The sequence below is a fragment of the Empidonax traillii genome, unplaced genomic scaffold (genome assembly GCF_003031625.1).
Source record: "Empidonax traillii isolate 1590-97213 ecotype Southwest subspecies unplaced genomic scaffold, ASM303162v1 scaffold626:size867168, whole genome shotgun sequence".
Taxonomy (NCBI): domain Eukaryota; kingdom Metazoa; phylum Chordata; class Aves; order Passeriformes; family Tyrannidae; genus Empidonax; species Empidonax traillii.
In genome coordinates, this window is record NW_020955819.1 from 757,235 (window position 1) to 781,749 (window position 24,515).

General features: G+C 35.9%; 1 protein-coding gene across 1 annotated transcript in view; it reads left to right on the forward strand.

Annotated features, from left to right (window-relative positions):
* Positions 1–24,515, forward strand: part of BIRC6 (baculoviral IAP repeat containing 6) — a 157,671-nt gene that overhangs the window by 61,435 nt on the left and 71,721 nt on the right. Inside the window, exons 40-57 of the mRNA XM_027898852.1 lie at positions 52–207; positions 527–660; positions 2,247–2,400; positions 3,148–3,264; positions 4,217–4,371; positions 5,509–5,635; positions 6,458–6,568; positions 9,727–9,860; positions 10,846–10,973; positions 12,697–13,259; positions 16,028–16,203; positions 16,772–16,868; positions 17,057–17,251; positions 19,098–19,298; positions 19,934–20,213; positions 22,293–22,549; positions 23,663–23,771; positions 24,267–24,488. Of these exons, the coding sequence (XP_027754653.1) occupies positions 52–207; positions 527–660; positions 2,247–2,400; positions 3,148–3,264; positions 4,217–4,371; positions 5,509–5,635; positions 6,458–6,568; positions 9,727–9,860; positions 10,846–10,973; positions 12,697–13,259; positions 16,028–16,203; positions 16,772–16,868; positions 17,057–17,251; positions 19,098–19,298; positions 19,934–20,213; positions 22,293–22,549; positions 23,663–23,771; positions 24,267–24,488 (3,316 nt within the window). The remainder of the gene's footprint in view (positions 1–51; positions 208–526; positions 661–2,246; positions 2,401–3,147; positions 3,265–4,216; positions 4,372–5,508; positions 5,636–6,457; positions 6,569–9,726; positions 9,861–10,845; positions 10,974–12,696; positions 13,260–16,027; positions 16,204–16,771; positions 16,869–17,056; positions 17,252–19,097; positions 19,299–19,933; positions 20,214–22,292; positions 22,550–23,662; positions 23,772–24,266; positions 24,489–24,515) is intronic.

Sequence of the window (24,515 nt, forward strand, 5' to 3'; positions counted from 1 at the left end):
GTAACTGGAATAAAGCTTGAAATGAAGTTGTCTGTTTAATTTAATACATAGGAGAGTTACTGGCACCTATAGCAGCTGAAGCTATGGAAGAAAGTGCTTTGGGAGAAGATGCTGGTGCTTCAGCTGGGGATTCTGATGACTCTCTCCAGCAGTCCACAGTTCAGTTAGTGGAGACAATAGATGAGCCTTTGACACATGACATCACAGGTAAACAATTCCATAATCTTGATTTATATATGTATATTGAGAAGAGTTAAAAAACTTTTAGTTATCTATTGAAGTACCAATCTATGATTTTTTTGGTGGTAGGATACTTAGGTTTTGGTAATATAGGCTGATTATGAACAATTTTCTGATAATGGCAAAAATTTTTTACTTATTTTTAAAAGGCAACTTGATTGCATTTCTTTGCTTTTTCCACTACTTTGTAATATTAAAAACCTTAAAAGTACCCGTTAAGTGTATGATACATCTATGTTTTATATTTTTTATTTGGTAGTGTTAATACTCTTTTAATCAATCAAAGGTGCTCCACCACTGTCATCTTTGGAAAAAGATAAGGACATTGATCTTGAATTACTGCAAGATCTGATGGAAGTCGATATTGATCCTTTGGATATTGATTTGGAAAAAGATCCCCTTGCAGCCAAAGTCTTCAAGGTATGTCATACCTGATTTTCAAGATAACCTTGACATGTGAAATATGAACATCCTTTCTCTCTTACAATGCTCCAATAGTGGTATTTGATGTCCTAGACCTGCTTTTAGTTTTTTATAAATGTTTAATGCAGAATAACAGGAAAGAATGTAAAGATTGTTCAGTCTCAACTGACCACAAATACCTTACTTTTGCCTGAAGATTCCTGTATAAAGAAGAGGTTCTGAATTTACTCATACTTCAGCACATGTTAAAGGCAACAAAATCATAATAAAGAAGAAAAATAAGATCTGGTCTTGTCCTTTCTTATTATGAATTGGGTACCGTTTGCTGCTGCAATTGATCTTAACAGTTTATGCTTTTAGCATTGTTTTTATAAAAAGGAAGTCACAGTGACTAGTGCTCAGACTGGCTTCAGACTACAAAGAGAAGCAACTAACTTACAAACTTATTTCACTGTACAACAAGAAAATTACTAAATACTTTCATACTTAAAATGAGGGCTAAGCATATCAGAGGTAGTACAATAACATTTAGATGTAATAGTATATATGTTGTCAGTGTGCTTTAAAAGCCAAAAATATTTAGACTGTAAAGAAACACATCTGTTCATAATGAAATGTCAAGTCTCTTTTCTTTGTTCATAAGGATGACATTTGTAGTTTTTGCACGCCTCTAACTATTGACTTAAACCATTTGTCTCATTTGAATTCACCTAAATTACCTGTCTCACCACTTGCTCAGAAAACACTACATTTTTTTCTCTATTTCCTCATATGTCCATCTCACCCTACCACCAAAATATACACTTATTGCCTAATTTTTTGTTATTGATGTTTCCTGCCTTCCTTGTTCTGCTGTCATTTCATGCGCTACTCCTCCTTAGTCCACTTCGTCTACAGATACCTTCATAATCTTATTGCCTGATTTGATGTCCTCTAACAAACAGCATAAAAACACTTCTTCATTCTTAATCCTTCTTCGCATTTGCTTCTGTGTCTGTAAAATGAGAGCTGGTGTTGGATGTCACCATAAAATGATAGGCATACACAAATTGCCTTCATGCAGTGTTACATTGCTTTTTTTTTTTTTGGTGATGCATATGCTTTCCTATTGTCTTAAATTATGACATAAGTAGAGATTATAGAATTCTTTTCTTTGCAGAGCCAGTACAAATAGTCCCTGAGCCTCACTGAGGCTTCAAGGTACTTTAATGGTACAGTTAGTAGTATAGTATTCTGTATTGATAAATAACTCCTCAAAATATTAGTGTGATACTCTACTTCCAAACTTACACTATGGTACAAATGTGTGAATAAAAACCAATGATAACATTTTCAAATTGGCTTCTTGAATCTTTGAGACAGCTAACTACGTTGCTGGATTTTGACAATCACTAAGGATTCAGAGTTTTATACTGCAATAAGAATTGAAACAAAATTTTCTAAAGCTATTGGATCTAATCTTCTGGTTTTAATTTTTTGTAACTTCAGTTTTTGTTGTTAGTCACTGAAAGCTTTTGACAGTCTAAAGAGTTGCTGTTTATTTTTTTCCTTGTGTTTTCTTTTTTTCTTGTTTGATTTTTAAGCCTATAAGCAGCACCTGGTACGATTACTGGGGTGCTGAATACGGCACCTACAATTACAATCCTTACATTGGAGGTGTTGGAATTCCAGTTGCAAAACCACCGGTAACTACAGAGAAAAATGGATCACAAACTGTCAGCATATCAGTCTCTCAAGGTAAGCAATGAAGTAAAGTTCTGTTCAGGGTCTTTTTTCTGTAATACGGTATTCAACGCTTTAGCACATCAAACTATTTTAACAATCTCTGTGTGTTAAGTGGAAATAATTAAATTTCCTATATGCCACATTTTCTTTAATGTGGTAACTGAGAGAATATAGTGTGAAACTTGTATTTAAAACAACCCAATATAGCAGAAAAATCTAATTTTCTAACATTTTTAAATACATTATAGGCAGTTTTAAATCCTTCCTGTTTTCTCAAGAAATTTTGGAAGCTCTTTTCTAGCTGGCTCTACCTCTAAGGAATGAAGTGGCACACTAGTTTAGTTTGAAGGAGCACTACTGAACTAGGGTGATAGATCTTGATCTTTCCCCTGAGACTCTGGGGAAAAAAACTTTGGTTCTTGTTTGAGAGCTATTGTCTTAGGACAAACGTATGCGGATTTAGTCATCTGTGATGTCGAAGTGACTGTGAAAAGAAAATAAGGGTGTCTTTCACAGAAATTTAGTATTTTATTAATTATGTATTTTAGGCCTATAATAATCTTATGTTCAGTTCAGACTTTAAGTTTCTACGATCTGCTTCCATCATGCATAAAAGTCAATCTTCCTTTTAGGGATACTGAGATTTTTTTCAGTTTACTATGTACTGTATATCTATATTGTCTGCACAAAAAGTTAGAGTAACTAACTATATATGTCCTTGATATAATTCATTTTTACCCTGTTTATTGCCTTGTGTAGCTTTAGATGCACGTCTAGAAGTTGGACTTGAACAGCAGGCTGAGCTGATGCTGAAAATGATGTCCACGCTGGAGGCTGATTCCATTCTACAAGCATTAACAAATACATCTCCTACATGTAACTACATGTTGTCAAATCATTCTCCTCGCATAATGGTCATGATGCTTTGAAATTTGTACTAATTTTTTCTGCAGTCACTTGGAAAAAGTTATCTTTTGCTTGAATTTTCTTGTTAGGTGAAGCTTTAGAAATAGTTCTTTATTCAAATTTTTGAATTACGTATATGCCTCTATTTAAGACGTCTGTGAAACTAGTCAAATATGCATGATTTCTTCTACAGTGCTTTATACTACAGTAGAGGGAAAGTTTTCATTTTCTGATCTAGGTACAAGAGAATGTTAAGTTTCCTGTGTGAAGCTTCCTTCTTGCTGTTTGAAAGCTGCTTTGCACCAGTTTCACCTATTCAGTGATGAGAATGAAAATATTTGGATACAATTTTGAACTCAGCTGTTCAGTAAACTTTGTTTTAGAAAGACTCATAGAGTGGTTTACTTCTGAACCTATTTTCAGTGAGTTCTGCTGCCCATCTGGCTAAAATGTGTTTCTTTTAGCCCTCTGGCCACCTTAATATGCATGCAGTCATTGGTTGAATATCTAGGTATGGAATAGGTTTAGTGACATCCACAGCCTTTACTTCTCTGGAAGCTGATTATTGTCCGCACTAGTTGTGCCATAATGCATGGAAGTGTTCCAGTTATTTCTCTTACCATTGTGTTATCAGGACACTGCTATAATATGTGTTTAGCAAGGACTGTGAAAATGCATTTGTGTGACTCACTTTCCAAATGGTTTTTGTAGAGATGGAGATGTCTGATGTTCAAGTATGCCTTTCACAGTATGGTAGTCAGTAGTCCAATGCTAGTGGACACTACACTGAGGATATTCTTGTAAATTATAAAATAAGTGTCTTCCCCTCAAGTATAAAATGCAAGGAAATAATAATGAAATTACTTCTAGCAACTTTTCAAAATAATTAATGGAGGGATGGTACCTTGTTTTTTTTTTCTAGTAACACAATCTCCTAGTGGAACAGATGACTCATTGCTGAGAGGATTACACGCTGCTAACCAAAATGCCCAGTTGATCGTGCAGTTGTCCTCTATACCTATGCTGAGTGCGTGCTTCAACAAACTCTTTTCCATGCTACAAGTCCACCATGTTCAGGTATAACATTTTGAACTTTGAAATGCTTTAATAATATTTCTTTCCAAATTTGAAAGTTGTTTTCCTGTGCTTCTTGCTAGTTAAGATTCAAGTAACCTGTTATGTTATGCACTTTATTGCTTTTGAATCTGTCATGGACAACAGTACCAATAATGTAATAGAAGCTGCTGAAAGCTTTTATCAGAGGACATATCTTGTTACAGTTGAAAAAGTGGGTATACATTTTCATATTTAAAAAAAAGTTTGTGTAATCACTGAATGATAATTGTTAGCTTATTAACGAAAAGTGTCATGAGGTATGCAGTCTCCCTTTGTAGAGATTTTCAAAACCCAGTTGAATAAACCCCCCAAGCAAGCCAGCCTAGTGTCGTCTTTGGCCTTCCTTTGAGCAGAAGATTGGATTGGGCAACTTCCAAAGCTCCCTTCCAACCTGAATTATCCAATGATTCTGCATGTTAAATTTAAAAGTTTGATTTTTAAAATTTTAGCAATGCTTTTCTTGATTCATGCAAAGGAATGCCATGTGTATATAAATGATTAGATTCCTGCCTCTTTATATTTTCATAGAGTAGCTGGCTCCATCCCTCAGTTGTTCTTTACATATCTATCCAGAATACAGTTTGTAGTGTAAACGACCTTGATGCTTCCCCAGAATATCTAATGAGTTATTTTCCTCAAGGGAATTATTCAGAATATGCATCAGTGTCTCTGAGGTTTCCCATCCAATCAATAGGCCTTTTGAATGATTTTAGTTGACTGGAAAACTCACTTTAATAACATTCAAACAGCTTACGTGCAAACCAGTGTTGCAGGTGTAAGGTTATGATAACGATATTTCTGAGCGGTATGTAGAGCTGTTTTTTTAATGCAAGTTTAAGAAACTTCTTGAGAGAAACTTTAATATATTTAGAACAAATCAATTATAAAGACATTGCAGAAGCATTTGCTAGTTATGCTGAATTTGCCTTGAACATTATGTTCAGCAGAATTTTCTAATCCTGTAAAAGAGAGAGTGGGTGTGTTATCAATGAAACAGTAGCAGCTGAGAATATCGATAAAGGCTTTTAAAATTGAAACTTTTATGCGCTAGGGTTCTGAGTTCGGTCTCATAGTGGGGTTTGTTCCCTTTTTTTCCAGCTTGAATCCCTATTACAATTATGGCTCACATTAAGCCTGAATTCCAGCTCCTCTGGAAGTAAAGATAACGGCGCTGATATTTTCCTGTATAATGCTAACCGAATACCTGTCGTTTCCCTGAACCAAGGTAAAATATATTAAATATGGGAAAAAAGTTTGTTTTGTTGGGTTTTTTTTTTAACACTCAATATTTGCTAATAAAAAGTATTCCGGTAATTATTTTTATACGATCGGCATTGGGATAATTTAGGTGTTCTTGGGCTCACTGTCTCCACCTGAAAAACGTTGCTAGTGTGTAACTGAGAGTTGATTGGTTGAATTTTCATAATCGCCTTGGAAATTAAATTGTAGAATTTGTGGGGTTTAACTCATCATTATTCCCAAGAGAACTCTTCAAAATACACTTCTTAGTATAAGATGAACTATGCAACTGAATGCACTTTTCTGACAGATTTCATCTCGTTGTATACAATCCTATGATCCCTCCCTTAAGAAAGGGGTCAGTGGAGTGTGAAACCCCTATTACTTTTTAGCATCAGACTACTAATCTGGTACAAAGACACGTTGAACTAATTTTTTTTTGTTTATAATATGTCATTCTGCATAGTTTAGAAAATCTGAGGCATCTTTTGGTGATAATCCAAAATATTAATCATGCCTGATGTAATGAACCTGGTATGCTGACTTCCATGAGAGCATTTTGAAACCAGTTTCTTCACATTGTTTTCTTTTAGATGTCAGGGTCAGGGCACTGTAGAAAGTTCTGTGGGCCAGTTCCTATAAAGTGTTGGTGAGGCTTCTTTTCCTAATTTCCTGGAACAATGGTTGTCAAAACAAAGTAAATACAGAGAAGAATAATATTAATAGCAATACTAAATATAGCAGCTTACAGTAAAAATAAGAAACCTATAGTAATTAAAGCTTGGAAAAAACCTGTTTTTCTTGACAGCTTCAGTAACTAGCTTCCTGTCAGTTCTGGCATGGTATCCTAATACCTTACTCCGGACGTGGTGCCTTGTGCTTCACAGCCTAACACTCATGACAAATATGCAGCTTAATGGTAAGTTTGGGTTTGGGGTTGTTGTTTTTTTTTTTATGTTACCTGTTTTAGTGATGTAAAAACAAGTGTTCGAGTGTTGATTCCAATCCAGAACATTCCCTTTGTCGTGTAAATACTTTTGTTGGTTCTCCATAATTTCAAGCTTTTCAAGAGTGAGCTCCTTGAATTGCTTGTGCCTTGGGAAACAAAAACCCTACTGGCAAAAGAGAATGTCATTATAAGTAGGCAGGCAATGAGGCAGTGCCTTCTAAAAGTACATTTTAGGACTAGAGTTGGACTCAGTGATCTTTGTGGGTCCCTTGTAGCTCAGAATATTCTGTGATTTTAATGATCCCTGGAAATTGGCTTTGCAGTATGCAAAGAAGTAGCAGAGAGGAAGGATTAAGGTGCCATGAGAGAAATTCATGTTCTTCTGATGTAGTAGGAGTATTTTTGTAAATATGCAAGCTCTACTCACTGCAAATGTTCAGCTATCTGGAAATAAGCCCCCAGAAGCTGAATCTATTAAATAAGAAATCCAGCCATTTCATTTCATTTCCCCATACACACCAGCTTATCTCACATTCTCTACATTGCTCCATAGCACTCTAGAAATAATGTCACTTTGTGGATGAGATTTTGACACAAGACTGATAGAAATTAAAGGGACTAGTTTTTAAATGAGAAATTAAGCTTCTGTATGCCTCACTATCATAGGACAGCTGTCCTGAGGAAAGCTTTGGTGACCTTGTCCTGAAGGCTAAAGAAATACTAGTGAGACCGTAGACACTGGAATGTTTTAAAAACTACACGTTAGCCAATTAAGAGCTCTTTTAAATTCTGTTTTCCCTTCAAGCATATGATTAGAGACAGTAATTACAGAAGAAAGAAGGCATGAGCCACCTGAAGGTCACACCTCTGTGAAGCAGTTTGCCATCCTGGGGTGGCACAGTTGTTCTCCAGAATTTTCATCAAAGATTCTTATGAATCTTTTTTTTTATATTTGCCATTTCAAATCATTGACTTTGGGATGGAGTTTTTTCATAAAATTTTTATTTTCTGTCCCCTTTCCGTGATGTTATTTAGAATCACTCTTATAAAAATCTCCTGAAATTTTCGCTGTTAAGTGAAGCAGTAGAGCTATGAGTAAATTAAAAAAAAGAGATCTAATCAATATTCACAAACTGAGATTTTAATCTTATTCTTGATGTCTGAGAATGGAACATGGGCAGATTTGTAGAATAACAGTGCCTGCAGTTAACAAGCACGTGTATTGTCAACACTCCAGTTTGTAACTGTAGACCACTAGGAGGTTAATTACAGTCCATTGGGAATAATTTAGATTAGCCTTGCTAGATTGGTGTGGTTATAAAATAAGGCTCTTTTCCCTTTTAATATCTAAAATACAAGCCCCTTACTTATGTCAACTGTAGCTGAATGTAAATTTTAGTGATAATGATTTGTCATAAATTTGAAATAAGTGGAAGTTTAAAAATATGCATTCAAGAGCTATGAGCTTAGGGGGTTCTTAGTAACCTGAGTGTTAGTTTCATTTTCAATTTATATCATGATATACTCAGAAACACCCCCCAAAACCAACCAAGCAACACCATCACCACTCCCCAACAACCTACATTCCTAGTTTCCTTAGAGCAAAAATCAGTGTGCTGTACATTTTATTGAAGTAAATCCTCAGATTCAGTAGGGGAAAATTAACTTGAACAGTTCACACAGACTGCTGTATAAAGGCGCATCCTGCAACTGAAGGCCTCTCTGTTTTTCTGACATGTTCAGTTTTCTTTCAGAAAACGTGTGAAATGGTGTGCTTTCTTCTAACAGGTTTGTCCCCCACCCAGACAAGCCTTAACCTTTTTGTCTTTTGCACTATCAAATGTGTGCTAGAGCAGGCTTGTTGTCTGCAGTGGAATTGGAATGCCGTGGGATGCTTTTTGCTTTTATTCAACAGCAGCTATTGCCATGCCATCAGTTGTAGCCATACAACCTTGTTCCACTACTGATCTTGATAAATTTTTTGTATTATAAGCATTAGTTTTCTACATTCATCTAAAGCAAGAAATCTGTTAATAGTTTAAAAATGTCTGGTTATAGTTTAAGATTTGATAAAGGGAAAACTTACCCTGAGTTATCTTCTCTTCCCATCTTCCTGTAAGGTTTTCTTCTCAGAACAAGTGTCTTTCCAATGCTTTATTTATTTCATTGTGCTGAAAGTTATTCTACTGAGATGGAAACAGTAAGAGTTTAGTTCTGGTTTTGACAAAGATGTTTCCCTCCTGGTTGCGATCTTTAGTTTAACTCTCCTTAGTGTAAGGAAATTATTGTGAATCGTGAAGACTCTGAAAAACAGAATGACTAGTAAGTAGTTTCGGGATTTGTTTCTTTTAACAACTTCCCGAATTAAGAAACTTATCTTGGGATGTGAAACCATCCGAGCTGTTGTTTCAGAGCATCATTTCTTCGTGGTTTAAACTTTTATATATGATGACGTAGTTTGAAAGAGATCACATCTTCAGTATTGAATAACCTGTAACTTCATTTAGATCCATGTAATAATCTAAGAATATATTTTTATTCAGTAAGTAGCTGTGTTTTTTTCAAGCTGTGTCTTGTATTGATTCAGTATATCACTACTGAAGGAGTAAGAGTTCACATTTAGTAAAGCTCATTCATTAGATCCCTGAAGGGTGTATTTTAATTCAAATTCTGGTCTTCAAAGTTCTGATCTGTTAAGCTCCCTACAGTTTTAGTCAATGATGAGAAGTCTCTGCGTGTGGCAAGGACAAAAATATTTTGATTTTTTTACAAGATAACAGAGCACTTGGTCTCTGACAAACTAACAAATGCACTTAAGCCTTGTTAAAGTGTTGGACTAAAAAAGAAAAAAGTCAAAATGTCTCTATGTTCTGGTTCTACAAAATTAATTGCTACTTTCAGGAATACTGCCTTAACAAGCTTAGAACACTGATGGAACAGTTATACGTATATGTATACTTAATAGAAAACTTAAAATTATAGTCCTGAGTAAGCAGCTTTGGGTAGCTGATTTAGCTGAGAATATTTCCGTATGAAGAAATAAATGTCAGGAATTTGCACTATAAATGTTTGATTTACACTTAATGCTTAAGATTATTTACATTAATTTTTATGTCTTTATTTTTAAGCTGGTCCAAGCAGTGCCATTGGAGCTCAGGAAAGTACTGCCCAATTGTTGGTGTCAGATCCAAACCTCATTCATGTGTTAGTGAAATTTCTTTCTGGCACTAATCCTCATGGAACAAATCAACACAGCCCACAGGTAATGAGCAATTAAAATAAGAGAAAAACTCTTTGTAGTGGGAGTTCAATGCACTGGACAGAAATGTGTTATTTGTTATGTATTATATCCTTGTCTTGTTTCTTTTTCTGGCTATAGTCTTAGTTGGTTCTGATGAGCAACCATAGGGAAGTTCACATTGTTGATACACTCTGTGTAGTGCAAGTATATTTTTAAAACGCTCTGGAGACTTGCCACATGGAGAGGATACCATGTGATATGCTAGTGAAGTATTCCATTCAGTTAGTTTCCTGAAATCTTGTTTGAGTGGGATAAAAATGCCAATGAAGATTTCAAGTATGTAAGAATTCCAGAATTTAAAATTATGCTTTTATTTTCTGCCTGATTTGTGCTTTTAGTTTTCTGGATTCGTGTGGTGTCCACTGCCTCTCCTAATTTCAACTAATGTTTTTTTTACTTTTTGCAGTCTTTGAAACATTTGCAAATAGTGATTAAAAAAAAAAGGCAAAGTTAACTTAATTGTGTGTAATAATTGACAGGAGTTTCAGCTTAAGAGACAGAAAATACCTGGTATTTCCAGGTTGGGTTTTTTCCCAGCAAATATATGGTCTTTTCCAGAACTTGAACACTGCGCAGTGCCACTAATTTAAAGTCCTTATGTAAATACATAGCTTGTGAAAATTATTCAGATTAGCACAGAAATGTATTCTGTGTGAAATATAATTTGCATTACTGAAAAGAGATTCTCAAACTGCAAAATGAGTCTTAGACAAAGAACTGAATGTCTTGCTTTTGACTCAGGGTTAGGAATAGAAAAATATTTAATATAAATTGATACGTATTAGTTCTGTTAAAGTGCTGTAAAATTTTCAGAAAGCAAGTTAAGCTACTTGCAATAATTAAAATACTTCTCTGTTCTTAGAAGATGTTTTTGTTAAATACTGCTTATAGTTCTTGAAGACATTTCAGTTATATATAATACTTACTAAAATGCCTTTCCCTCTAGGTTGGGCCAACAGCAACACAAGCTATGCAAGAATTTCTTACTCGGTTACAAGTGCACCTTTCTTCAACTTGTCCTCAGATGTTCAGTGAATTTTTATTGAAATTAATACATATACTTTCAACAGAAAGGTAGTTCTTACCCATGTTTTTTCCTTTCATACCCTCTTTTTCTTTAAAACCTGTGTGATTATGAATTGTAACTAAGATATGTATATCCCACCTTGTCATGCTTCTGGCGTGTGGCAGAGTGCACCTGGAATCCACACATCTCTGTGTGAGTGACAGTGAAGAGAAGCACTAAAATTCTGAACTGGTTTTATACTAGAGCTAAGATATATCCTACACATGGCATGATGAAATATAAGATTGTGTGATTCTCTTTATGCAATATGCATATTTATTGCTTTGGCTTTGGTGTTTTTTTTTTTTCTCTTCACGTGACAGTGGAAAACATGCTCTGCCCCACTCTCCTGGGGCCTACTGATGCCCACTAGTGTAGACAAGTGCCTCTGGCCAGGAGAGAGATAAAAGCTTATGGCTTGTCTTTTATAACTCTGCTTCTTCAAGGCTGGTCAGTGGGCAAGTGACTGTATATTCAGTGTTACCCCGGAAATACGGCAATTCTTTTTTCTGAAGTACATTGGGAATAATTTCATTCTAGTATTGATGTTATGCTCATCCCCAGACAGGCTTTGTATAATTAGGGATGAGCTTCCTCAGTTCTGGCTTCCCAGTAGGTGGCACTTTGGTGTTACCTATTCTTTAATCTTGAAGAAAATGATTTCTGCCTTCTAAGAGATTTTACCGTAGTGACTTAATTTATGAGAGTGGTGTTTATCAGGTTACACTGATGATCAAAAACTTATATGAGATGTGTCATAATACAATAAAATCATTACTTCACAGTGAATGTTGGAATGCATGTCTGCATGCTAGCGTTTATTTGAAATAAGCTAATGAGAGCACCAAAGGGTAGTTTTTGAAATGTGTCAGGGTTTTTTTTGAGGCAAACCAAATGGGAGACTGAAATGAAATAAAATAGAAGCAAAGCACCAGAAAAGGATATAGATTGTTATTTCGAAGAACTCAGGTAATTACTGAAGAGTACCACATCTGATCAAAGCATACAATTAATTGTGAAGAAGAGCAGTATTTTACTGTTTAGAATTAATTCAATGCCAAATATTTTGTTCAGGTTTTTTTCTATAAGGTGTTTTGTTCTATATGTAATTTGAAAAGTTACAGGAACATTAATCAATGTGAAGAGATACATGGAAGTATATAAAAAATCAGTAAGTAATCCTTCAAGAATTAGCACAAGTTCTATTTTAGATATACTGATTCAAAAGGTTCATATTATAGTCCACTACCATATGTGTAAAAGCAATTGGTTAAATAAACGTATCCCTAAGAGAGATCCTTCAAGCAGTCAGCCTACAAGTACTAGCCTGTGATATTTTGAGTACCTCTTCATGGTTTTATGTATAGTTACTATTTAGATAGCAAAAACCTGACCATTCTTCTTTCTACCTCTGGGTGGGGGCTGGGGACATACAAAAAGCAAACCCACGGGAAGAAAGAAAACCCATCATGATTTCCTGTAAGAAAACAAATAGGTGACTGCTTCCCTTGCAAACATAAGAAACTTTTCATCCAGAACTGAACAGAACTGTATTCCAAGTCTATACCTGCAAAACTAGCTGAATTACAAACAAAAAAAAAAAGTTGGATCCTAGACTTTTTAAAAGGAAACTCTTTGATCCTTTGTGGTGTCAGGAAAGTGATGGCATGAGCAGGCTATGTAATGACCAATATGTTAAAAAATTATAATTTTTTTTTTCTTGTCTTTCAGGGGTGCTTTCCAGACAGGCCAGGGACCATTGGACGCACAAGTGAAACTCTTGGAATTTACCCTGGAACAGAATTTTGAAGTTGTATCAGTTAGCACTATTTCTGCAGTGATTGAGTCCATAACCTTTCTTGTGCACCATTACATTACATGTTCAGACAAAGTAATGTCTCGCAGCGGCTCAGACAGCTCTGTGGGTGCTCGAGCGTGTTTTGGAGGGCTTTTTGCCAATATTATCCGTCCAGGTGATGCCAAAGCAGTTTGTGGAGAAATGACAAGGGATCAACTGATGTTTGATTTATTGAAGCTGATAAACATTTTAGTTCAACTGCCGCTCTCCAGTAACCGAGAATACAGTGCCCGTGTTCCAGTAGCAAGCAGCACTACAGACAGCGTGTCTGATGAAGAAAAGGTTTCAGGAGGCAAAGATGGCAATGGAAGCAACCCTAATACTCAAGGATCAACTGCATATGTGGCAGACTTGGTGTTAGCCAACCAACAGATTATGAGCCAGATTTTGTCTGCGCTTGGCCAGTGTAACAGCAGTGCTATGGCAATGATTATTGGTAGGTATTTCCTGAAAAAAGCAAACTTCCCTTAGGGGCGGTGAAACATTTTAAACTTCCACAAACTCCTAATTTGGGTGTAGACATGAAAGAATGTGTCACAGAAATGACAGGACAAAAGAGACAGAGAAGAAGGGAAAGGGGAAACAGATCTGTAAAAAAACTCCTATCGTGAGGTGAGAGGCGGTAATTGAAACCAAACAGGAACGTGTTTGGCATTTGAATTTGTTAAATCTCGGAATGGTTAATGTTAAAGATGCCTCTGGAGATTGTCTAGTCCAACCTTCCTGCACAAAACATAGTCAACTCAGAGCCTGCCTCACACAGCCGGTTTCTCAGTACCTCAGTCCAGTTGGATTTTTAATTCCTCGAGGGTAGAAACTCCACAACCACCCTGGCCAACCTGTTACAACGTTCAATCATTCTTAAGGCAAAAAAGCCTTTTTCTTATGCTTAAATGGAATTTCCTGTATTTAAGTCTGCAGCCATCAAACACCACTGTGCGTGGGTTAGGATGAGTCTAAAGTTTGTACTACAGGTACCTTACCTCAATTGTTTTCTGTGTATTGGATTATTTTACTTTTTCTAATCATTTCTGCAAAAGACAAATTACAATGTCGTCCCTTTCACAGAATACGTAAACTTTTCCTCCGTTTTACCAGAAAGCACATTAGTAACGCATTCTAGGAATTCCAGTAATATATTTGGGTCAGATCTTCCTCCTGTGAACAAGTGAGGAAGCTGATCATACTCTGAACAGCAAAGTTGCTGTTTGTCAGACGTGTGTCTGAGGTACATTTTCTCAGAGAGACTACTTGTGTGACTTGCTTGTGAGTGACGCAGTGATGCAGTGATGATAGCGAAGAGTTTATTTGCACAGATTACACCACTGGGTGAAATACCATGAGTGTTTCCATGTGTGCAAAACTGGAAAAACATTTTGCAGGAGCATAGACAAAGACCTTGCACTCCGTTTCAGGTCTAATAGTTGTAAAATTTTTCCTTTTTATAGTGATTCCCTTGTTTTGAAGAAAGTTGCTCTGGCCTTTCCTGTGCTGATCTCTTTTAAGCAGATGTGAAACTGTTAATCAATGCTATTATCAGAAAACAGTGAACTTGTTGGATGAGAGCACTTGAATATTAGACCAGTGGTTCATTTTGGCATAAAAGCAATTTAGGAAAAAAAACAGTAATCTCCAGTAGTCAAACAAACAGGAGGCAGAATTTGACAAGCCTGGATTGCGCTGTTGGAACCCTCCCAAAATTAATTCCAGAACATTTCCTCCATTACTTTGGGTAGTTAGTGTTGTATTGCAAATACGCTATGAACAATGAAAGTAGTTTGTTCTGGGAATGGGATTTTGTTCTATATGTTTCTTTGGAGTGAAATTCACTTAGTATTCTCCTTAACTTTGATGTCTTTCTAAACTGCCAGTTTCTGTCCAGCAGTTGTTTTGCATTTTTTAAAAGGCAATTCAGAATGATAGTGTTGTTTCAAAATGTTTTTCATTGAATTCAGGGTAGTGGGCCAGCTGATTCCTTCAGTGCATTGTTCTTACCAAGGTCTTTAAATATAAGTTATTGAAACTAATTTGTTCATGTATTTTGGGAAGATGCAACATAGCTATTTGTGTTTTTAGTTCCTTCATCAAAAACTCTATTAAGTTCTCTCTTGACAATTTTTGTCAACAAAGTATTTTTCCAAGACTGCAGCCAAGGTATAAATGATCCAAAAATCGGTTATCAGCATATAGTACTAAACATATAATAACTAATGTAGCATGGAAAGGTACTCCCAGGAAAGGTAACCAACAAGATGTCTGCAAATGTGTACTGATAGATAGTGGCTCTGGTATAAAAATTTATGCTAATAATATTAATATACTGCAACGAGTGAGCCACCTGGTCAGGATCCAGGGTGACCTTGAATAATTCATTTACCAGATGAATTTAAAACATTTTTACTTCTGTTTTTTCTTTTATGCCCATTGTGTCTGTTTCATTAGGGTTTTATGCTTTGTCATTGAAAAACTATGAAAATCATACTATTAACAGTATTCAGCTCCTGTCCTATCTTCTCCTCACCTGGAAGTCCTCATAGCAGGCTCACCTTATTTGGCCTCAAGCTCTATCATTCATTACATTTAACTTTTCTAGACTGGGCAGAGGCTGAGATTTAAAACTTCTTTCTCTGTTTCCATGCATCCAATGCTTATCAGTATTTGCTTTCTTGACAGCTTGAAGGTGGTTAAGGAACTACACCTGTGAATTCTCATGTCAAAATGTATATCTAAGGCGCGTTCCAAAGATCACTTGAGCACACTGGTTTTTATTATCATTTGTTAGTATAACTTTAGTTTCTATAAATGGGACAGGATTACTCCATGGTGTCCTCACATTCCAATCTAAACGCAGTTTTAAAACTCTTCCAGACGGAAGTCATATGATTCATAAGACAGTTGTTTTTATGGAAGTAATCTCTTCCTTGGGAAGACTATTAATTTGCTTTCTGTCCTTAATCTCAGCAGTGTATAATCAATATTGCTGAATATTGATATTCAAAAAGTCCTCATGCACAAATCCTGAGCTGTAACACTGAGAAGCAGAATTTAAGGAACACTAATGCTAATGTATATGATCCTGAAAACTGGTCCATTTGTACTTAGTAAAATCCGTGCAAACATTTAAATATCTTTGAGTTCTTTTATGTGCTGTAATGGTTTGGTAAATATGTTGGTGACCTTTGAATTGTGTCTGTTTTCCCTAAGGTGCAAGTGGCTTACATCTCACTAAACATGAAAACTTTCATGGTGGCTTAGATGCAATATCAGTCGGAGATGGGTTGTTCACTATCCTGACAACACTTAGCAAAAAAGCAACAACAGTTCAAGTGATGCTTCAGCCAATTCTTACCTACATGGCCTGTGGGTACATGGGAAGACAGGTAAGTTCCCTTAGGCCTTATGTGCTTCAAGGAAATTATAGATTAGTTGATTCTGTAATCCATTGTAAGATTAGAAACTGAGTTAGCACTATGTCAAAGAAATGTTAACATTTTTACAACCTCACTTCAATTGGGTGCAGTAGTTAGGGAGCCTCCCTCTGTTGCCTGTGATAGAGAGAGAAAGAGTTTCTCTAAGGATATTTTGACATTTCTGTAAATGTTCCTGACCAAAGGCTTGAAAATGGATTGGGTATTTTATTATGTGCAGGTGGCAAAGACATTTATTGTGTTCATATTAGCATGCACTTTAATGGTCAATATTCTTATTTCCCTTCAGTTGCTCACCCCGTGAGTTTGAGCTTTTCTTTCCCACAAAGACTCCTTCTACGTAAGGAATTGAACCATGTGGAACATGGTATTCCTGTTTTGCAGCAGAGAGGTCAACTGTGGTGGCATTTCCTCTCTGGGAGTTTTGCCTACTAGAAGAGGAGGCTAAGAGCTGTCATGCGTATTTCTACCATACTAATTTTGTATGAAACCACGTATTTCTTACATATTTTTCTTCCAGGGCTCTCTTGCCACTTGTCAGTTATCTGAACCACTGCTCTGGTTCATTTTACGAGTGCTGGATACAAGTGAGGCACTGAAGGCTTTCCACGATATGGGTAAGAATGTTTTTTCTTTAACTGCATCAAGTAGAAGGTTTATTTAAGATTTTTTTGGCACTTTAAGAAAGAATGCATGTATGTGTCTAGAGGGACCAAGTTACTAAATAGACCTTTGCTTGTGTGGAATGTATTGCATGCTTCTGAGCAGTATTGGGGTTTTTTCTCTCTGCCCACATTGTATACAGGTGGCGTTCAGCTTATCTGTAACAACATGGTAACAAGCACAAGAGCTATTGTTAACACAGCAAGAAGCATGGTTTCGACTATCATGAAATTCCTCGATTCTGGTCCCACCAAAGCAACGGATAGCAGTTTGAAAGCTAGAGTTCTAGCTTCTGAGCCTGATAATGCAGAAGGAATTCACAATTTTGCACCTTTGGGTAAGTAATACTTCTTTCTCTAGATTAATATCCACTGGTAATTCAAATCTGTATCAAGTTCTTAACAAAAAGTTTTGCAATAGTGTCAAATGTTGCAATACTGTTAAATCGTCTAATCAGAGCAGTTGCTGGTATTTCAAGATAATGCTGGGGATGAGGTTAGTCCTCTCCTCCACAGGTAATAAGACCTCATGCGGGCAGGGGAAGGAAGGAAAGAGAGTGATCTGTATCTGATAAAGTCATGCATCAAGGCAAGCCCATTTTTTGCTCACCTGGGTCAGGGGATGGCCAGTTCCAGCCCACATCTGCCATAGACCACTCTAAGGCTGGCTAATTTCACTTGAGGCACATTGGGTTTGATGGAGCTATTACAGAAGAATAGCAAAATTGGATAATAGAGAGTGAAACTGAGCTGGGTCAAACAGTAGAAGAAACTGAAGCATAAGGCGGACACTGCTGATGGTTCTCTCACATCTACACCTAACTACTTCCATGTTGCCTGAATGAACATTTGTTAGAATTGCAGTGCTTTTTTGATATCAGTATAGTGGCTGCCAGTTAACTAAAAGGCCTGTGTTTTAAGATGTAGAGGTACTGCAATACCTTGCAGAGACTCCTTTTCACCACTAGTGCCTTTATGTTTTCTGTTGCTGCACACCAGTCTAGTGTAGGCCTTGCATGTATTCATACAGTGTGCCTCACAAGAGGGGAGAAAGAAGGGATTAATTTTAAAATTTCTAGAGAAATTGTTGTTAGAAGTTCATACAGTCCTGTCATTCAAATTTAAGAGTGTCAAAAATAATGAAATTAGAAAAGGAAAAAAGGTTTATTTGGCAGAATAGAGGGCCATTAGAAATCTATCTTGGTCTTCACAAATTTCTAAAAGGTAAATTTAGGAGTCATGCAAATGTTGGTTCCTTATCTGTTTAAATAGTAAAAATCCGAAGTATATATGGTGATAGGTTCTTGCATACCTTATCTCCCAACTTATAAAGTGCTACAATTCTTGGTGTTCTGCCATAAGTGCATCTATCTTAATATTTAACTTCCAGTAAGGAGCTTGCTTTTGAATTTAACCTTCTGGTTGTCCTCACTTAGTACATTCTGATTCTCATCATGTAGCATTCTCTGCAGTACACTCTGATTCTCATCATATAATATTCTCTGAAAGATGAACTTTCCTTTGGGATGAAAGTCTATCAGAATGTGTCCAGGAATTTACCTCCAGCTGCTGATAGGCTTTCAGTCACAGAGCTAGGTTACAGCTACTTTAAAGTATAACACACCAGGTACCCACAGTTTGGAACAGCTCAGATCTGATCCCTATCACTTGCTAGAGCAGACATATCCTACATCTTCCTACTTCATTCTTTACTCATTCTAAGAGTAGAAAAATAAGCAACTGCTTTGGCCAGGTTTTTGTTGATTCAGATGCCTTTTTTAGAAAAAGAGTTTTATGTGAAACAAACCTTGCAGAATTTGGTTATAAAGTTCTTTATGCTACTGTAATATTTAAACCTTTAATATTTAAACCTGTGAATTAACTGAGTTCAAGTTCTAAGCATATCGTTCAACCTGCACTTTCTGTTTGGTTTGTTTTTGTCATGTACTCCTGAGAGTAAGCTTAAGATTTTGGTAGCAGGTATCCCCTAGCAAATTTCAAGGATATGCATATGGATATGTAAACTGCCTATTTAAAAGAGTCTGAGTAAAATAAAAATAACTCAGCAGTTGATGTTAATACAAATGGGATGTTGTCAATAAAACAAAACAGATGAGACAGGAAAAAAAAAGTTTTCCATAGTTCAGGTTGTAAATTAATCTGGGTTTTGTGCTGTTTTTGAAGGTTCAATCACCTCAAGCAGTCCCACTGCCCAGCCTGCTGAAGTGCTGTTGCAGGCTACTCCTCCTCACCGACGGGCTCGGTCTGCAGCGTGGTCGTACATATTTTTACCTGAGGAGGCTTGGTGTGACCTCACAATTCACCTTCCTGCAGCTGTGCTGCTCAAGGAGATCCACATCCAGCCTCACCTGGCCTCTCTGGCAAGTAAGTAGATTGGCTGACATTGATGACAGTTCAAAAATTTGAAGGGGGTAGTATTTAGAAACAATGCAAAGTGTAATCAGAGGAACTAAAACTAAGAGGTTTTTTGAATAATGTCTTTAAAATAAGTTTGCAAAGCTTGCTAATTCTGCTTTCCTTGAGAATGGAAGGCCCTGCCCCTGCTCTGTTTCTTCTTGAGTGTAGTAGATGTCTTATGTTCCTGTTAAATATGTCAAAAAAACCTTGTCATACTTCTCAAAACTTTCCCAATGAGAACATAATACTGGTCAAGGGTTTTCAGGCAAAATGCTTTTGTATGGTAGTTGGAAATCAGCATGAGATTTTCAGTTCTTATTGTCGTAGCCTCAATAAGGAAAAGTGTGGTGTTTTCAGTGACAGGACTTTTCTTTATCTGAAATCTTTGAAATAAGCTCTATATACTGTGTATCAAAAGGCGTATGCATTTTAACACATACCATCGCACTCAAATACTTCATCTCCAGTTCTGTAGTAGTGTTTGCCTGAGATAATTTCAATCATTTTGTTCTCTTCTTTTATAGCGATACATGTTCAACACTTAAAATTTAAACTAGTACAGATTTTTACATAGCGTTAAACCTTCTTATCTTACTCTGTAGCTTGCCCTTCATCAGTGTCTGTTGAAGTAAGCGCAGATGGTGTCAATATGTTACCTTTGTCAACTCCTGTTATCACAAGCGGTCTCACCTACATAAAGATCCAACTGGTAAAAGCTGAAGTTGCCTCAGCTGTCTGCCTTCGTCTCCATCGTCCTCGGGATGCCAGTACCCTGGGGCTCTCTCAGATCAAACTGTTGGGCCTCACAGCCTTCGGAAACACCTCCTCGGCAACCGTCAATAATCCCTTCCTTCCCTCTGAGGATCAGGTCTCTAAAACAAGGTAAGACTGGTATCAGTGGACAATGTACTAGCTCATGGTTTAGGTTTTTTTCCTATGGTGTTTTCTGCTCTCTGTCAGGTCTTTCAGTAGCAAACTGTGCCTTTTTTTTTTTCCCAATAAAGAAGGCAAATATACTTCTTACATCTTTATGCTTAAATCTACATATGTAAAAGGGAATGTTTCACCTCTGCAAGAATACAAAGCATAGGAAGCATTTAGAGCTGCATTTTGTGTTTTTAACGAGTAGGCAGTTGTCAAAAAAAATGAAGTACCAAAATATTTCTTATTCCTATTGAAATCAATAGAGTTACGTAATTTTTGGAGCAGGAATAGAAATAGAACAATGGTATGTTTTTTTGGAAGTCATATCTAATATTGATGTTTGCAAACATTTGAGAAATAGGAACTGAATGTTGTTTCAATTCTAGCATATCAGCAAGATTTCTTTTCAAAAGCTTTTATTTGGTTAGGTGGCATATTGAGTTTCTTAGTCATTTTTAAATAAAAATAAAAAAACTCTAAGATTTTAAAAAGAAGTGTCACAATTCTTCAACTTTTAATTTAATTGGATTTTTGAGATTTCCTTTTTCTTAAATTTTGCTTCTTAAATTATAAAAACTCATTAATTTAAAATATTTCATCTTTGAATCTCAATGTTTATAAATTTGAAAAGAGAGCATCAGAAAGTTTTAAAAACCTTTCTTTTTCTGTGAAAAATTTTGAGACCATAAGTAAATGTAGGGAACATGAATACTGCCCAGTGTCTGTTTAATAAAAGCTGTATAATTGAAATTGGTCTTTGCTCTTGAATAGCAGTGAAGAAAATTTTTATAGCCAAATTATACCATTGATATGTTTTTACATCAGAAAAGTTTATAATAAAGTTACACAAGAATAATCAGTATCTAAAGAAATAAGGTGAATGTATGTTCTTCATGTTTTATTGTGGGTTTTGTTGTGGCTTTCAGCTTAATTTTGTAAATATCTCAAGAAAGTAATGATATGATTGATATATTCAATAAACTTGGATATAATTTTGGTTTAGACATAACAGAACTTGCTCTCTTCTAATTGATAAATCTATCGAATCTAGGATTACGTTATTCCTAAAATAAAATTGTCAGCTTAATTTAAGATCTATATGTAAGTTTACCTTTTTTTGAACTATGATAAAGGTTAGCTGTGAAAACAAGTTAACCTACTAGTTTAGAGTTTGTTAGGGAAATTATGCCGTTTATTTTGCATACAACTCAGATTGCCGTATTGTTCATGATGCTAGTTTAAATAGTATTGTAGTGGATTTTATAAATAAAGTCTTATTAATATGTTTCCAAATTGATTCAATTACAGTAGGTTTACTTATCAGAATTGATTATTAAAAGGAATTCTGAAAGATATTGTCAAAGAAGAAGAGAGACATGAGAGAAATGTAGTGGCTAACACATTTTTAATTGCTGTGCTTTTTCTGTATGTATTTTAAGTCGTTCCCTAAGATTCAGTGTAATTTATTGTAGATGTGTATGACCCTAAAAGTTTGTAATGTCAGGGAATTTGTTCAGGTGTATAATTTTAACGCCAACTACTATTGCATCTCAACTCCTTTTAATGTAAAAAAAACCAAAAAACGAGGAAAAAACACCCCAAACAAAACAAAAAAAACCAAATCAACCAAACAAAAAACCCCAACAATGATCCACAACAACCACACCCTACCACTTATATAAACACCTCCCCTTCCATCCTCCCCTCAATAGATTGACCCTATTGGAAGAAATACTTACGTGAACCGAGAAATCTTGAGAAACTTTAGTACTGAAACTTCCAGGCTCTTAACTCTTCCCACCCACAAACTCTGCCTTTCTTACAGTTTTAATCCAATGATTACCACAACATTACTAATGTTTATTACATTGTGGTTTTAAATTCAGGCATTTGCTCTGCTCAGATGATGTTTGATCATGACACAGAAGTTTTCTGCTGTACTTGTCCTATAATCTAATAAAGGTAGTTTTGCTATAGATGAAAAATTATATAATAAGAATATAATACATTAGCTCATTTTTGTGTTTTCCTTTTCAGTATTGGATGGTTAAGATTATTACACCACTGCCTCACTCACATAAGTGATTTGGAGGGAATGATGGCTAGTGCTGCAGCACCCACAGCTAATCTGTTGCAGACATGTGCTGCTTTACTAATGTCACCTTACTGTGGTATGCATTCTCCAAATATTGAGGCTGTACTTGTAAAAATTGGGCTTCAGTCGACCAGAATCGGCCTAAAATTGATTGACATTCTTCTAAGAAACTGCTCAGCATCAGGGAGCGACCCTGCAGGTGAGTACAATGTATTTCTTTTTAGTTGCTGCTTAAAAACATTGCTTGTATAGAAGTACAAATACGGTATATTTGCATGAATCTGGGTTGCCAGAACTTGCCATTGTGTTTTGTTATGCTTCTGAGTATCACAGTCTTTGTATGTGAGTAGTTCTGCGATAGTAGAGCAGTGCATTCATTGTTGTTTTGGCTTTCAGAATTAGGTGAATGTTTTGAAGACAAATAGTAGAATGTGCAGTGGATCCTAAGCATCTCTTACTGTAGATGCTATGTCTAGATGTTTCAAAATAAAAAGCATCCATAAGTAGTGCTAAGGAAAACAAAACAGCAATATTTGGGCAGCGATAGTCAGGATGAATTCTGAATAACACTAAGCATTGGAAATCTTTGTATGTGGAGATATGTAATTAAGATAGAACTACAGTGTATATCCCACAGTGAAATTCTGCAGAAGCTGTTCTGTTAATGCACTGGGGGTTTTGTATTTATGTTTTCATACCACTTTGCTGTTTTGTGGCTTTTAAATGAAAGAAAACGAAATTCCTATTTTTCCTGTTCAGAGATTGCTAACAGAAAACACTCTTTTTAAAATGGCTTCCATGACTTCTGTTTCCATGAGTTAGTGTTTCAGTGTAGACTGCTGTCTTTTGCTGGAATGATGTTCGATAAGAGAGTAGTTTCCAGCAGGGCAGGAGATGAACACAGTGAGAAGATGAATAGGAAATAATCTGAGGAAATCTTCAACTGTAGTCCCATTGATGGAAATGGGAGTTAAATAAGCTTCCAGTTTGAAATAAGCATTTGATTCTGTGCAGAATGAGGTTTATTAACTTTATTGGAATTACTCGTGTCTTTTTGGAATACGTTGAAGAAAATCCTACTATGTAAACTTTTAAGTCCTGTGTCTGATAAATGTATGTTCATTGCACTGAACATACAAAATGCTCAGTTTTGAGGCAGTAGTGTGTATTAAGAATTGCATCCTTATGTTAATGGCAAAACTTAAGTGGTAATATTGCAATTCTATAGTGTCATTAGTACATTTAAAAAATATGTATGTAAGTACTTCTGTTGTTTCCCCTCCCCTTTTTTTTTTTTTTTTAATGCGGCAAGATCTGAATAGCCCTTTACTGTTTGGAAGATTAAATGGTCTCTCTTCTGACTCCACAATAGACATTCTTTATCAGCTTGGAACAACTCAAGACCCTGGAACAAAAGATAGGTAATGTTACTTGGGTTGTCATGTGAAAGCATATACAAAAATAGTTGTCTAAACGGTGCTTGATCTTAGTGCACAAAATGAAACTCTTTTGAAATCTGATTGTTACAAGATAGTGTGGAAGTGCAGAAATCTGGAGAAGCTTTCCTGGTTTCTCTTTTAGCTCTTTACATCCTTTGCAGAGAATGTTGTCCCTTTTTTTCTGTTCTTATAAATGTGATAAAACTTTGATTTTCAGTGGACTTTTCTCTCCAACACTCAGAACTCTATATTTTCTTTTTCTGTAGAAAGTTGATATTTGGCTGTCCGAGATAAGTATTTGAAATTAATATTAGCCCTGATCTAAGTCTTGAGAAAACAGAACTTGAGCTCGCTCTTGAACTTTACTTCCAAGGAAGAGATAAATGTGTAAATTGGATTACAAAAAACCAACAAGCTAAATTGGTTGTGAGTGTTTCTTTGATCTTTTATAATATGCAACATCATCTTGCCTTACAGAATTCAAGCACTGCTGAAATGGGTCAGTGATTCTGCAAGGGTTGCAGCTATGAAAAAAGGTGGCCGGGTCAGCTACATTTGTCCAAATAGCTCAACGAGAGAGTATGGTCTTTTGATGCCATCCCCTTCCCACTTGCATTGCGTAGCAGCAATTTTGTGGCACAGTTACGAATTGCTTGTTGAATATGATTTACCAGCACTGCTCGACAGAGAGCTCTTTGAGTAAGTATAGCAGTTTTGCAACACATT